This window comes from Amblyraja radiata, chromosome 6, assembly GCF_010909765.2.
Source record: "Amblyraja radiata isolate CabotCenter1 chromosome 6, sAmbRad1.1.pri, whole genome shotgun sequence".
In the NCBI taxonomy this organism is placed as follows: domain Eukaryota; kingdom Metazoa; phylum Chordata; class Chondrichthyes; order Rajiformes; family Rajidae; genus Amblyraja; species Amblyraja radiata.
In genome coordinates, this window is record NC_045961.1 from 51,239,804 (window position 1) to 51,254,785 (window position 14,982).

Sequence of the window (14,982 nt, forward strand, 5' to 3'; positions counted from 1 at the left end):
AGAACATTTATGATGCAGAAGTTCGAGAGACTGTGGGATGGATAAGGAGAGCGACTGAAGTAATTGTCACAATATTTAATAAATAGATTGGATCGGGGTCATGGAGTTATACAGTGCGGAAACAGGCCCTTCAGCCCAACCTGCCCACACCGGCTAACATGTCTCATCTACACTATTCCCACTTGTCTGCGTTTGGTCCATATCTCTATAAACCTGTCCTATCCATGTACTTGTCTAATTGCTTCTTAAACATTGCGATGGTCCCTGTCCCAACTACCTCCTCCGGCAGGTCGTTCCATACACCCACCTCCCTTTCTGTGAAAATGTTACCCCTCGGAATCCCATAGAATCTTTCCCCCCCTCACCTCAAACCTATGCCCTCTGGTTCTCCATTCCTCTCCACTGGGCAATAAACTCTGTGCGTCTAACAGGTACCTGATCTATCCCTGTCATAATATTTTACACATCTATAAGATCACCATTCATCATACCGCGCTCCAAGTCCCAGCGTGCTCAACCTCCCTATAGCTCAGACCCTCGAGTCCCGGCAACATTCTTGTAAATCTTCTCTGCACCCTTTCCAGTTTGACAACATAGTCCCAGTTGAAAAACCCGGATAAAAGAAAGGACAAACAGACAGGATTCAAGCTAGTAGTTTAGTTTAGCTATGTTTACAGATACAGTGCGAAACAGGCCCTTTGGCCCCACCGAGTCCGCATTGACAAGCGATCACCCCATATACCATTTCTATCCTGCATAATTTGGACAATTTACAGAAGCCAATTAACCTACAAACCTGCACATCTTTGGGTTGTGGGAGGAAACTGGAGCGCTCGGAGAAAACCCACGCGGTCACAGGAAGAACCTGAAAATTCCATGTAGACAGCATCCATAATTAGGATTGGATGTGCTGCAAGGCAGCAACTCTGCCACAATGCCACTGTGCTGTCTCTGTGTTATGTGAAGCTATGTGAAGGATTTCTGGATCTAACTGCCCATTTCTACATTGTAACCTGCATAAAAGTTAAAGTACCCGTCAAGGTACAAAGAGGAGAAAGCTCACCCTTCTCCCCGTAGTCTTGAACAGAACTAACATTATCCTTTATCAATATCTTATGCTACAAATCCAATCAACTACATCAATGCAACAATCACAAAAGCTTTAAAGTCCTTAGCAAATGGGGCGGCACGGTGGCACAACCGTAGAATTGGTGCATTACATCGCCAGAGACCCGGGTTCGATCCTGACTGCGGCTTCTGTCTGAACGGAGTCTGCACGTTCTCCCTGTGACTGCAAGGGTTTTCTCCGGGTGCTCCGGTTTCCTCCTACATTCCATGCAGGTACAGGTTTGTAGGTTAATTGGCTTTGGTTAGTTGCAAAATTAGTATATGGGATAGTGCTAGTGTACTGGGATGATCACTGGTTGGCGCAGACGTGGTGGGTCAAAGGGCCTGTTTCCGCACTGTACGTCGAAAGTCACTATTTAATGCATGCACTTTTGAATTGAATTGATTTTATTAGGGACAGTGCATATTAATAAACATTTGCATGTAATATGCAAGATTGTAGCCAGTAGCTAATTTCCATCTTTAGTCCCAACACAAGGTAAACACATCCCAAACAAGGTAAAAACAAAAGACAAAAACAAAAACAAAACAAACAATAAAGTAAAAAAGTAGCAATTAAAGAGTACCATAGGATAATTTTAATGTAGATTATGATTGCAATTTTGATTTTGCAGTAACCATGTTTTTAGATGTTTGGTAAATGAGGTAAGGGTTGGCAGATCCCGTATGACGCATGGTATCGCGTTCCAGGTCTGCGACGCTCGATATGAAAATACTGACTGCCCAAAGACACTTTTCCTAAACGGGACTATACAATCACCCCTGGAGGCTGCTCTTGTCGACCTATTTGTGTTTTTCTTTATGAAGTCCTTTAATGGAGGTGGGGCTAGTCCACGGAAGATTTTGTAAACCAAAATCGAGTCCGAATATTTTATTACGTTTTCCCAGCTCAGCAGATCAAATTTCTTCAGGATGCTACAGTGATGGTACATTCTGGGCTTTTGTCAAGAGTTTTTAGGGCTTATTTATAAGCAATTTCAACAGGCTTTAGTGTGGACTTACATGCCAGTGACCAAGTTGTTATACAGTAGGTCATGTATGGCACAATCATTGCATTAAAGTATAGTTTGGCTGAATCAATAGTTAAATTATTTCTAATATATCTAAAGTTGGACAAATTAAATTTTATTAAATTTACTGTTCTTTTCACCTGTTGTTTGAAGCAGAGTTGTGAATCGATCACGATTCATAAATATTTAAACTCATGTACAATTTTAAGTTTTGTTCCATGTACAAACACATCAGGATCTCCATCAGTACTTGCCTTTTTGGAGAAAAACATACAGACAGTCTTTGACACATTTAGATGTAGATCAGAAAACTGCAACTTAGTGTCACAAGATCAAATTTCTGGGTGACAACTTCTCCCTGAAATTTCAGGTGCTGAAATTTGAAACGTAATTCTAGTCCCAATAGTTGATAATAATAGATCTGTGGCGTACAGAAATAGTACAAACTAGGAAATCAAATATGCATCTGTCATGTCGATAGGCAGAAACATTTAAAATTCTTAAAAGATTGGACAGGTTAGACGCAGGAAAAATGTTCCCGATGTTGGGGGAGTCCAGAACCAGGGGTCACAGTTTAAGAATAAGGGGTAGGCCATTTAGGACTGAGATGAGGAAAAACTTCTTCACCCAGGGAGTTGTGAATCTGGAATTCTTTGCCACAGAAGGCAGTGGAGGCCAATTTACTGGATGTTTAAGACAGAGTTACTGTAGATTTACCTCTTAGGGCTAAAGGAATCAAAGGAATATGGGAAAAAAGCAGGAACGTGGTACTGATTTTAGATGATCAGCCATGAACATATTGAATGGCGGTGATGGCTCCAAGGGCTGAATGGCCTACTTCTGCACCTATTTTTCTATGTTTCTATGGGCTGAAGGGCTTGCTTCCACACTGTATGTCTAAAGTCTAAAAGATCAGAGGCCAGACCTTTGGTAGAATTGGTAATACCATTAATTGAGAGCAATTATTTGCTAATTGATATTGAAGAGGATGCTTTGTTGTGACAACGTGATGAAAAATAATGGTTAAAGATCAAGCTACAGTAATCACTACAGCAATTGGCAAGTTACAGAACCATCCAAAACATTACCACCAGCAGGATTATACAAATCTCACAAACAAACCCTCACTTCTGTTATTCAGTTCCATAAATAATTTGAAACAGAATAAATTCAAGAATGCAACATCTCAATAAATAAACTAAATATTCGAGCAGCTAGAAATAAAAATGCCAGAGTGCAGAGCCCTCTCCTGTAGCTGATGAAAGTTAATCCTAGAAGGGCCAAACATAGTGTACATAATTCAAACTCCCTTCATACAAATTCAACCTAACTCTTTGCTACTATGTTCAAATGATGATTATCTCATATTTCTGGCAATGGTTTACCTCACATTCCTGGTATTCATCCCTGAGGAAGCACCATAATGGTTTAAGCATGCCACACTTGAAACTAAACATATATTCCCTAAGGAAAGCCTGTCTGAAAATGTAGGAGAAACCATTAATTACCAGAGGCTCACTTCTCACATCCACGAGAACCCTGCAAGTCGTTTCACAGCTTGGACAATGGCAAATGTCCAACTGCGTTAGCAAATTGTTTTCAATATTGCACACATTAAACATATATTTGATGACTAATTCTCTTGTAATTAGATTTAGTATATAAATTGTGTAATATGAAATTCACAGAGAGTGGTGAGTGCCTGGAACGCATTGCCAGTGTTGGTGGTGGAGACAGATACCATAGAGGCACTCAAGATGCTTTTGGATAGGCACATGGCTACGCAGGGAATGGAAGGATATGGATCACGCACAGGCAGAAGAGATTAGTTTATCTTGGCATAATTCTTGGCACGGACATTGTGGGTCAAAGGCCTAGAATTATCAATAGTTGAACCTATTTAAGTTATTGAATATTGCTATTGAGGAGGTTTAGGAAGTTCGCCATGTCCCCAGCAATTCTCACCAACTTCTACAGATACGCCGTAGAAAGCATTTTATCTGAATGCATCACAGCATAGTTTGTTCAGAGCTCCATCCAAGACTGCAAGAAATTGCAGAGAATTGAGGACGCAGCCCAGACCATCACACAAATCAACCTCCCTTCCATTGACTCCATTTACACCTCACGCTGCCTCAGCAAGGCAACCAACATAATTAAGGACGGGTCTCACCCCAATCACTCAATCTTTTCCCTTCTCCCATCAGGCAAGAGGTACAGAAGTGTGAAAACGTACATCTCCAGATTCAGGGACAGCTTCTTCCCAGCTGTTATCAGGCAACTGAACCATCCTAACACCGACTGGACAGCAGTCCTGACCTCCCATCTACCTCAATGGAGACTCTCGGACTACCTTTAATCGGCCTTTAAGGGACTTTATCTTGCACGAAAAGTTATTCCCTTTACCTTGTATCTGTACCCTGTGGAGGGCTTGATATTAATCATGTATTGTATTTCCGCTGACTGGATGGCACACATCAAAAAAGCTTTTCACTGTACTTTGGTACACGTGACAATAAAACAAACCCCGATAGCCTGGGCATCACAGCGCCAGAGATCCAGGTTCGATCCTGACCTCTGGTGTGGAGTTTGCACGTTCTCCCTGAGACCACGGAGGTTTTTTCCAGGTACTCAAGTTTCCTCCCACATCCCAAAGACGTGCGGGTTTGGTTAATTGGTCTCTGTAAATTACCCCTCGTGTGTGTGGAGTGGATGAGAAAGTTGGATAATATAAAATGAGTGTGAATGGGTGATCGGTGGTCAGAGTGGACTCGGTGGGCCAAAGGGCCCCGGTTCTATGGTACCGATTCCCGATAAATTTCATATTTCATATCCCTAAACTAGACTGTGCATTGGTGACTACAGGCTGTACTTTGCTTCCAAAATTCAGCCTCACTGCTGTCATTTGGAAGCCAATTTCAGATGTTTAATGCATGTAGGAGCGGAACGGAGGCACAGCAATCGAGATGCTGCCTCACAGCACCAGTGACCCGGGTTTGATCCTGACTATGGGTGCTGTCTGTACAGAGTTTGTATGTTCTCCCTGAGAGCACGTGGGTTTTCTCCGGATGCTCCTGTCTCTTCCCACACTCCAAAGTCGTGTCAATTTGTAGGTTAATTGGCTTCGGTAAAAATAGTAAATTGTCACTAGTGTGTAGGATAGTCCTAGTGCACGGGGTGATCGCTGGTGGACGCAGACTCGGTGGGGCAAAGGACCAGTTTCCATGCCAATAGACCTGTTTCCATGGAAATAGTGTATCTCTAAAGTCACTATATAACGGCGGCAAGGTGGTGCAGTGGTAGAGTCTCTGCCTTACAGCGTCAGAGTTCCAGGTTCGATCACTAGGGGTGCTCTCTGTATGGAGTTTGTACGTTTTCCTCGTGACTGTGTGGGTTTTCTCTGGGTGCTCCGGTTTACTCCCACACTCCAAAGATGTACAGGTTGGTAGGTTAATTGGCTTCTGTAAACTGTCCCTAGTGTGTAGGAACGAGCTAGTAGTGTACGGGGATCGCTGGTCGGCGCAGACTTGGTGAGCTGAAGGGCCTGTTTCCGCACTGTATCTCTAAACTAAACTAACTTAAAATGTATGCATTTAGTGTCACAACAAGGTGAAATGTCTGGGTAACAGCATCCCTTAAAGCTGATCTCATATAAACAGGCTCTGTATTCCTCTGTCAGGCAAGCCACTATTAATTTTATTGAATACACAAATCCCTGAGCACACAGGAAACAGCTGATGATAGGGGCCATTTCTGCTGAAATTCGAAACTTAATTCTAGTCCCTATATTTGATGATAATAGACATGTGTCGTACAGAAATATTACAAACTAGGAAATCAAATATGCATCTGTCATCTCTTTCTATTAATGCTTTTCAAAACCTCAAAGCTTGGATTTCCCATGTCATCCTACACTCTCTCATTTATAAAGCCCAACTTTAATGGTGTCCATTTTCTCAGACAGTCCCCCAGGTTTGTAGGTGACTGAGAAAAGAGAGTAGAAAAGTACAGCAGAAACAGTCCCTTTGGCCCACATCGTCTGTGCAGAACATGTCAAGAACGTCTCTTATCTGCCTGCATGCGATCCATATTCCTCACTTCACTGCATATCCATGTGCCTATCCAAAAGTTGCTTAAATACCACTATCGTATTTGCCTCCTTCAATGGCGCTTTTATTGTCATTTGTGCGAAGTGCAAACACAGTGAAACTCTTTTCTTACAAACAGTCCAGCAGAGTATTCCCATACCTAAGCACATCCTCGATTAGCAAGTGTACAGAAATAGTCCACGGTTCCCACACGCAAGAGGCACCATGTTTTGTCGCCATTTTCACAGTCCAGTCTGCGCTCTGGGTGTTATGAGCATTGCCTGATCCAGATTTATCATTTTATCAAAAGAGGAATTTTTTTAAGGGTGATAAATATTTTAATTATTAATACCTACCGTTTAAAAGTATTGTCATTTCAGATAGATCCCCCATTAAATAAATATGCAGACTTGAAATTTCACAAGTAACCATCGGGACATGCGGGGGGGGAGGGGTTGGGCATCGAACATCGGGGGAAAAAAAGAAAAAATGAACACTTTATTCATTTAGGGTTTAATCTTTATTTATGAGGATTATGTTTATTAGCAATATAGAAAAGGAAGAAATGGGATAGAATTACTGATTTTCCTTATATACAGCATCAAAGTAGCGGGCTGTTTTTAAATTTTATTTAATTTATTTATTATATAGTAGCTGGCTGTTACTCCAACACCTTGCATCCTTTAAAAAAATTAAACCCCACTGAACCTTTCCTTTCCATATCTATGATGCCACCCACTTTAATGTCATCACGACAGATGGCACAATGGGCTAAGTGTTCGGCTGTCAACCTGAAGGTGGCCGGTTCGAATCCTGCTTGGAGTGTGTACTGTCATTGTGTCCTTGGGCAAGACACTTCACCTACCTTTGCCTGGGACTAGAGACAGAAATTAGCTACTGATTGGCTACAATCTCGCATATTTACATGCAAATGTTCATTAATATGCACTGTCCCTATAAACAAATTATTATTATTATTATTATTATCTGCCGACTTACTAATCATGCATTCTACCATTTCATCCAAATCATTGGTATAAACCCACAAACAACAATGGTCCCAGCACTGATCCCTGAAGCACATCACTAGTCACAGATGTTCATTCCGAAAAACAACCATCCACCATCACCCTCTGCTTCCCATCATGAAGCCAATTCTCTATACAATCAGCTAGCTCTCCCTGGATCTCATGCGATCTAATCGTCCAGAGCAGCCTACCATCGGAACCTTATCAAATGTCTTGCTGAAGTCCACAGATACAATGTCTACAGCTTTTTGGTTAAATGAAAAAACAAGGAACTGCAGATGCTGCTTTATACCAATGATATACATAACGTGCTGGAGTAACTCCGCGGGTCAGGCAGAAAAACGATGAGTGACGTTACAGGTCGAGGCCTGAAGAAGGGTTCCGACCTGAAACGTCACCCATCCTTTTTTTTACTAGAGATGCTGCCTGACCCGCTGAGTTACTCCAGCACTTTGTGTCAACCTTTTTGATGACCTCTTCAAAAAATCCACAGACTCCTTAGACCTGCCAGGTACAAAACCATGCTGACTACCCCAATCAGACCCTGTCTATCCAGACACCTGTGTATCTTGTCCCTCAGTTGGTTTTCATATGTAGATTCTTTAATGAGGGTTAAATGTGTTCAAGATCAAGGTCTATGAGTAAAATGATGCTGAATATTCTGAATCTTTCATTGTACGACTAAAGGAAATGAGGAAAAATGGGGAATCTGCTTATCCAAGCTTCATCAACACCCGTCGCAGTCATTGGCAACTCACAGACGGTCATTATGCCAGACAATTGTACAGCCGAGCGTGTCAGTCAAAAAATAATGGTGGTTTGGTGACACTTCAACCAACATTACGAAGTAAGTGCCGTATTTCCCGCCAATGAAGCCGCACCCCCATTTTGAGTTGCTAAATTTTGAAAAAAGGCTGGTGGGATATAGAATTTCTCACGCTCAAAAAAATAAAAATAAAATAAAAATAAAGAAAGTAACAATTCAATTTGCCCAAGGCTTCCAGATCTCCTCCATTCTGAATGACTGAATGGGTGGGGGGTGGAGGGTGATGGCAGGTGGAGTGATGGTGGGAAAAACGGGAGCACATCGGGACAAGTTGAATCAGCTGTGATCTTATTGAATGACAATACTTGTTCAAGGGACCAATTGGGGGTAGAGTTCCTTTCACAGAGTGTGGGGAGTCTGGCCCGGGTCAGCACGGGCAGGAGCGTTGAGAAGGAGGGGGTCGGGGGTCATGTCAGCAACTCACTCACTCACCCCTGCAGCGGCGCTCCGGGCACGGACCCACCGCATTGAGGCCGGGGAGGGAAGTAGCTCGGGTGGCTGCGAGCGGCCGCCCGGTTCTTGGTTTGTCTTGGCCGGGACCGGACAGTGGAACCGGCCGCCACCTCAGCGCCTTCTGCCGGCCCGCTCACCTCTGGCAGTGCTTTCCCTCTGAACACCTCTATCCTGCCGCTCGCCGGCCTCGCTCATGTCACTTCCTGCGAATCCTTAAATTCCGACTGCAGTCGGGAGCAGGACATGGCCTCACTTGCTGCGCTGGGTGACACTGCATGGCATTCACTGCCCGGTCCGTGTCTTTCAATGTAGACCGGACAGTGAGGGGACCAGCTCAAGAGCAAAGATCATAGACGGGCGATGGATAACAGGACAGCGGGCGGTGGAGCTTGCTCCTGTGTCAGCGCGATCAAGGAACCAATTGAGGTTACTCGCGCTGACACAGGTCCCGGCCAAGAAGAACCAAGAACCCGCTCGCAGCCACCCGAGCTACTTTCCTCCCCAGCCACAATGCGGTGGCTCCTCGCCTGGAGCGCTGCGGCAACGGTGAGTGAGTGAGTTGCTGGCATGATCCCCGACCCTCTCCTTCCCAACGCTCCTGCCCGTGCTGACCCGGGCCAGACTCCCCACACGCTGTGAAAGTAACTCTTCCCCCCCCCCAAGCAGCGCTGTCCTTTTATAGCATCTTCCCACTTGACAGCCGCTTCCCATCAGCTGCCAGCAACATCGTTCTTGATGTTGCTGTACTGAGGGATAGCCAAGTCTATCTTTCCTGGCTAACAACCTAACCTTTGCCCTCCAAGACACAGGTAAATTTACGTGCCTTATTTTTGGGTAAAAAATTGCGTCTTCATTGCCGGGAAAAACGGTAATTATGAAAATCAAATGCCAACCGCATTCTTTATATTTCTGCTGGTACTTCACAAGTGAGAAATGTTGTCATGATCTGACCATGGAGAGTATAGTGAATGATTTCAGCGCTCACAAAAAACATTTAAATGGTTGTAACGTGCAGATGTTTTGGAAGGAATGGAATGACTTACGTCCAAAGAATCTTCGTTCACTATGATCAGCGTCATGCTTTGGGATAAAAGCCTGCATGAATAACCTAGCAAAAGAATAGAAAAGGCCGTCAGCAAAAGGTGTCAACAACATAACTTTATCCACAACACAATACTGACAAGCAGAATACACACATCACATGTTGAGGTCTGAAGAAGGGTCTGTACCCAAAACGTAACCTATCCATGGTCTCCATGGATGCCGTCTGACCTGCTGAGTTACTCCAGCATTTTGTGCATTAACCAGCAACTGCAACTCTTTGTTTCTACCCACATCACAATATTTAGTTTAGATATCTTCCAACTCCAAATATTTGGGGGAGCGGGAGGAGGGGGGCAGAATATTTTGAAAAGTCCTGAGGAAGACTGATTTTCAGCTGATGAAACATTCCTACTAACATGCCAGGTAAATACAGGTTACCTAGTTGTGACAATTGATAATTCAGACGTCTTTACAAATTTGGAAGATATCAGATTCAGAACCAGACTAAGTAAAACCAGCCATACAAGACTGAAACAATCAGTTCAGAGTGCAATGGGTGAGGCAACAGAACAGGTTCTTGCCAGTACTCAGGCACAACACAAAAAAATTGAACTGTGGTTTCTCTATAAAGAATAGAGTTTAGTTTATTGTCACGTGCACCGAGGTACAGTGAAAAGCCTTTTTTGCATGCTAACCAGTCAGCGGAAAGGCTATACATGATTACAATTGAGCCATCCGCAGTGTACCGATACATGATAATGGGAATATGGTGACTAACATTTAGTGCAAGATAAACGCATACCTTCAGATCCAAGAACAGTTTCTTCCCAGCTGTTATCAGGTAACTGAACCATCCTATCACCAACAGAGAGCTACTATCTACCTCACTGGAGACCCTCGGACTATCTTTAATCGGAGGTGTGCATTTTCACAGGTCTGTACCTTTTGCCCGATGGGAGTGGAGCGAAGAGGGAGTGGCCGGGGTGCGACTCGTCCTTGATTACTGGCCTTGCCGAGGAGGCCTGAGGTATAAATGGAGTCAATGGAATGGAGAGCAGGTCGCGTTACTGCCACATAGTAGCCATCCCGACCAAGAGACCCCACTATACACGAGTCCCACATGCCCACCTGCTTCATATCCCTCTAATGTCCTATGCATGTATCTGTCCAGGTGTCTTTTAAATGTTGTTTTTGTACTACGACTTCCTCTGGCAGCTTGTTTCATGTACCCATCACCTTCGTAGCCCCTCAGGTTCCTATTAAATGTTTCACCTTAAACCTCTGTCCTCTGGTTCTTGATCCCCCTAGTCTGGGTAAAAGACTCTATGCAGTCACCCTATCTATTCCCCTCATCTCTATGAGATCACCCTTCATTCTCCTGCGGTCCAAGGAATAAAGTCCTAGCCTGCCCAACCTCTCCCTATAGCCCAGGCCCTCAAGTCCCGGAAACATCCTCATAAAACTTCTCTGCACTCTTTCCAACTTAATGACATTCTTCCTATAACAGGGTGACCAAAACTGAACAAGTTTCGACCCAAAACGCCACCTATTCCTTTTCCCCCATAGATGCTGGCATCCATCTACAAAACTCCAGTACCCACAGAATACAATAGTGCTAATTTTATATTACAATTCTGAATGATGCTTCAGGCAATGACAAACTAGAGGGCGCTTCAGTGACAGACAGACAGACAGACCTATGTTTATCGCGGTCTCTTGTTTGTCGCCGGTTAGGACCCATATTTTGATTCCAGCTTTCATTAACGTTGCAATGGTCTCGGGAACACCATTCTGAAGACGATCTTCAATAGCAGTCGCTCCGAGCAGCACCAAATTCTGAAAAATTGATTTTAAATGTTGTGTTGATATCCATGTTTACTTCATACAACAGCATTTCTTACCCAGGGTAGAGGAATCGAGAACCAGAGGCCATAGGTTTAAGGTGAGGGGTGAAGGAACGATTTAATAGGAACCTAAGGGGTAATGTTTTCACACAAAGGGTGGTGAGTGTATGGAACGAGCTGCTGGAGGAGGTCGTTGAGGCAGGTACTATTGTAATGTTTAAGAAACATTTAGACAGGTATATGAACATGACGGGTTGAGAGGGATATAGGTTATATGCAGGCATGTGGGATAAGTGTGGACGGGACGTTGTTCAGTGTGGGCCCCAAGGGCCTGTTTCCACACTCTATGACTCTAATTTCACTAACATTCCATTGAACGGAACAGAGGTCAATGGGGTTGTTAATGCCTATAAGAACACAAAGTGCTGGCAGGGCCGGATTTACGTATAAACTTGACAAGCTTAAGCTTAGGGCGTCGAGATCTAGGGGGGCCTCACAGAGCTGGATTTACCACTAGGCTTCATAGGCTTAAGCCTAGGGCCTGGAAATCTAGGCGGCCTCGGGCCAAGGCAGGACACCTACCGTTCAACTCTGGGCGGGCCCCTCTCTCTATCTCTCTCTCTCTCTCTCTCTCTCTCTGTCAATCTCCGTCTCCGCCCGCCATCCGTATCCGTGTCCGGGCCGCCGGGCTCCGCTCGCTCCTCATCCGCCACATGGCCGGCCGCCCTGTGCTTGCGCACTGCCACGGCAACTGGTTGGCGCTGGGCAATTTCTCCCTCGCTTTGAATTGTGGGAGATCTGGCCGCCATTGCTGTCCGATTGCCGACTCACCGCGACCGCTGAAAACCAACGCAGAATCACTCCATGACCCTGGATCAGGAGTAACCCTGGAGTAACTCTTGCTTCTGGTTTCCTGGTCCTCCATAAATATTGTAAATGGAATTTAAACTGGAGGTGGTGGAAGGCTGAACACTAACAGCCTATTGCATTTTATTTGTTTATTTATTGTGTATATATATGGTCTATGGTATATAAACACACTGAACATTTATCTCCTGTTCTGTATTATGTTTACATATTCTGTTGTGCTGCAGCAAGCAAGAATTTCATTGTCCTATCTGGGACACATGACAATAAAACTCTCTTGAATCTTGACTTGGACTTAAGCAAAAACGGGTGCTTGGGGAAATAAGAGGTACCTTAAATTTAGTTGCGTCAGGTTGGGTAACTATGGTAGGGTGAAGACTATTCCATGCTTTAATTGTGCGGGGGAACTCCATGGAGCAGCCAGCAACTCTGGATAGAAGAAATTGGGTGACGTTTCGGGTAAAGACCCTTCTTTAGACTCCCTCTGGTTTTAGTGTTTCTAGTTTAATTTAAAGATACAGCGTGGGAACAGGCCCTTCAGCCCACCGAGTCCATGCCGACCACCGATCACCCGTACACTAGTTCTTTCCCACACATTAGCGACGTAAGTCAAGCGTCAAGAGTGTTTTATTCTCTCACGTCCCAGTTAGAACAATGAAATCCTTACTTGCAGCAGCACAACAGAATATGTAAACATAGTACTCTGTAAACAATGTTATAAACGAGAAAACAAAACGGTGTATATTTATATATGAATATATAACTATATAATTATATGTGTATGTGTGTGTGTGTGTATAATATATATACCCCCCCCCCCCCCCACACACACACACACACAATTTCCCTCCTGGGATTAATAAAGTTCTATCATATAGTATCGTGTGTGTAGGAAGGAACTGCAGATGCTGGTTTAAACTGAAGATAGACACAAAAAGCTGGAGTAACTCAACAGGTCAGACAGAATCTCTGGACAAAAGGAAAATATTACATTTTGGGTTGGGTCTGAAATAGGTTCCTGCACCCCTTTGGAATGTGGAAGGAAGCATTCATGTACAGCAGGCAGTGAAGAAAGCCAATTAACGACTGAGATGAGGAAAAACTTTTTCACTCAGAGAGTTGTGAATCTGTGGAATTATCTGCCACAGAAAGAAGTGGAGGCCAATTCAGTTAGATTTAGGTCTAAGGGCTAACGGAATCAAGGGATAAGGGGAGAAAGCAGGAACGGGGTTCTATTTTGGATGATTAGCCATGATCATATTGAATGGCGGTGCTGGCTCGAAGGGCTGAATGGCCCACTCATGCACCTATTTTCTATGTTTCTATGAAACAAGAACACCCGGAGAAAACCCATGCGATCAAAGGGAAAAGGAGCAAACTCTATACAGATAGCACCCATATTCAGGATAAATTCCGGGTCTCTGTCACTTTTAGGCAGCTACTTTATGGCCAATGTACTGGCCTATAGTCTTGAACTTAATTAAAACATACAGTAGCTGTAAAGGGGGACATAGCGTCACTTGGAGATTTAAGACTGAAAATGGATATTTTCATTTTTTTCGTGACCAGTTTTTCATTATCGTATAATTTTTTGTGTGTTGGAAAACAAAATATAGTGGCACAGCTGGTAGACTTGTTGCCTCACATACCAGAGATCTGTGTTCGATCCTGTCCTCGGGCACTGTCTGTGTTGAATTTGCACATTCTCCCTGCAAGCATGGGGGTTTCCTCCCACATCCCAAAGATGCATTGGCTTTGTAGGTTAACTTGTTTGTCTCTGTAAAATTGCCCCTAATGTGTAGGGAGTGGGTGAGGAAAGTGGGATAACAGAACTTGTATGAATGGGTAGACAAAAATGCTGGAGAAACTCTGTGGCCGATTAGGAAAAGGGGAGATGCAACGAGACCTGGGTGTCATGGTACACCAGTCATTGAAAGTAGACATGCAGGTGCAGCAGGCAGTGAAGAAAGCGAATGGTATGTTAGCATTCATAGCAAAAGGATTTGAGTATAGGAGCAGGGAGGTTCTACTGCAGTTGTACAGAGTCTTGGTGAGACCACACCTGGAGGATTGCGTACAGTTTTGGTCTCCTAATCTGAGGAAGGACATTCTTGCTATAGGAGGAGTACAGAGAAGGTTCACCAGACTGATTCCTGGGATGGCAGGACTTTCATATGAAGAAAGACTGGATAGACTCGGCTTGTACTCGCTCGAATTTAGAAGATTGAGGGGGAATCGTATAGAAACTTACAAAATTCTTAAAGGGTTGGACAGGCTAGATGCAGGAAGATTGTTCCCGATGTTGGAGAAGTCCAGAACAAGGGGTCACAGTTTAAGGATAAGGGGGAAATCTTTTAGGACCAAGATGAGAAAAACATTTTTCACACAGAGAGTGGTGAATCTCTGGAATTCTCTGCCACAGAAGGTAGTTGAGGCCAGTTCATTGGCTATATTTAAGAGGGAGTTAGATGTGTCACTTGTGGCTAAAGGTATCAGGGGGTATGGAGAGAAGGCAGGTACAGGATATTGAGTTGGATGATCAGCCATGATCATATTGAATGGCGGTGCAGGCACGAAGGGCCGAATGGCCTACTCCTGCACCTATTTTCTATGTTTCTACTCAGCGGGTGAGGCAGCATCTATGGAGCGAAGGAAATAGGTGACGTTTCGGGTCGAGACATTCTTCAGACTGAT

The 14,982-nt window shown here is 44.1% G+C and overlaps 1 protein-coding gene across 6 annotated transcripts in view; it reads right to left on the bottom strand.

Moving 5' to 3' along the window:
- atp8a2 (ATPase phospholipid transporting 8A2) overlaps positions 1-14,982 on the bottom strand; it is a 279,736-nt gene that overhangs the window by 116,582 nt on the left and 148,172 nt on the right. For all 6 annotated transcript variants that reach the window (XR_004412354.1, XM_033022781.1, XM_033022782.1 and 3 more), the window contains 2 exons: positions 11,275-11,413; positions 9,577-9,641 (listed from right to left, as the gene is read on the bottom strand). Coding sequence is in view for 5 of the 6 variants with exons in the window: in XM_033022781.1 (XP_032878672.1) it covers positions 9,577-9,641; positions 11,275-11,413 (204 nt within the window). In the remaining variant the exon portion in view is untranslated. The remainder of the gene's footprint in view (positions 1-9,576; positions 9,642-11,274; positions 11,414-14,982) is intronic.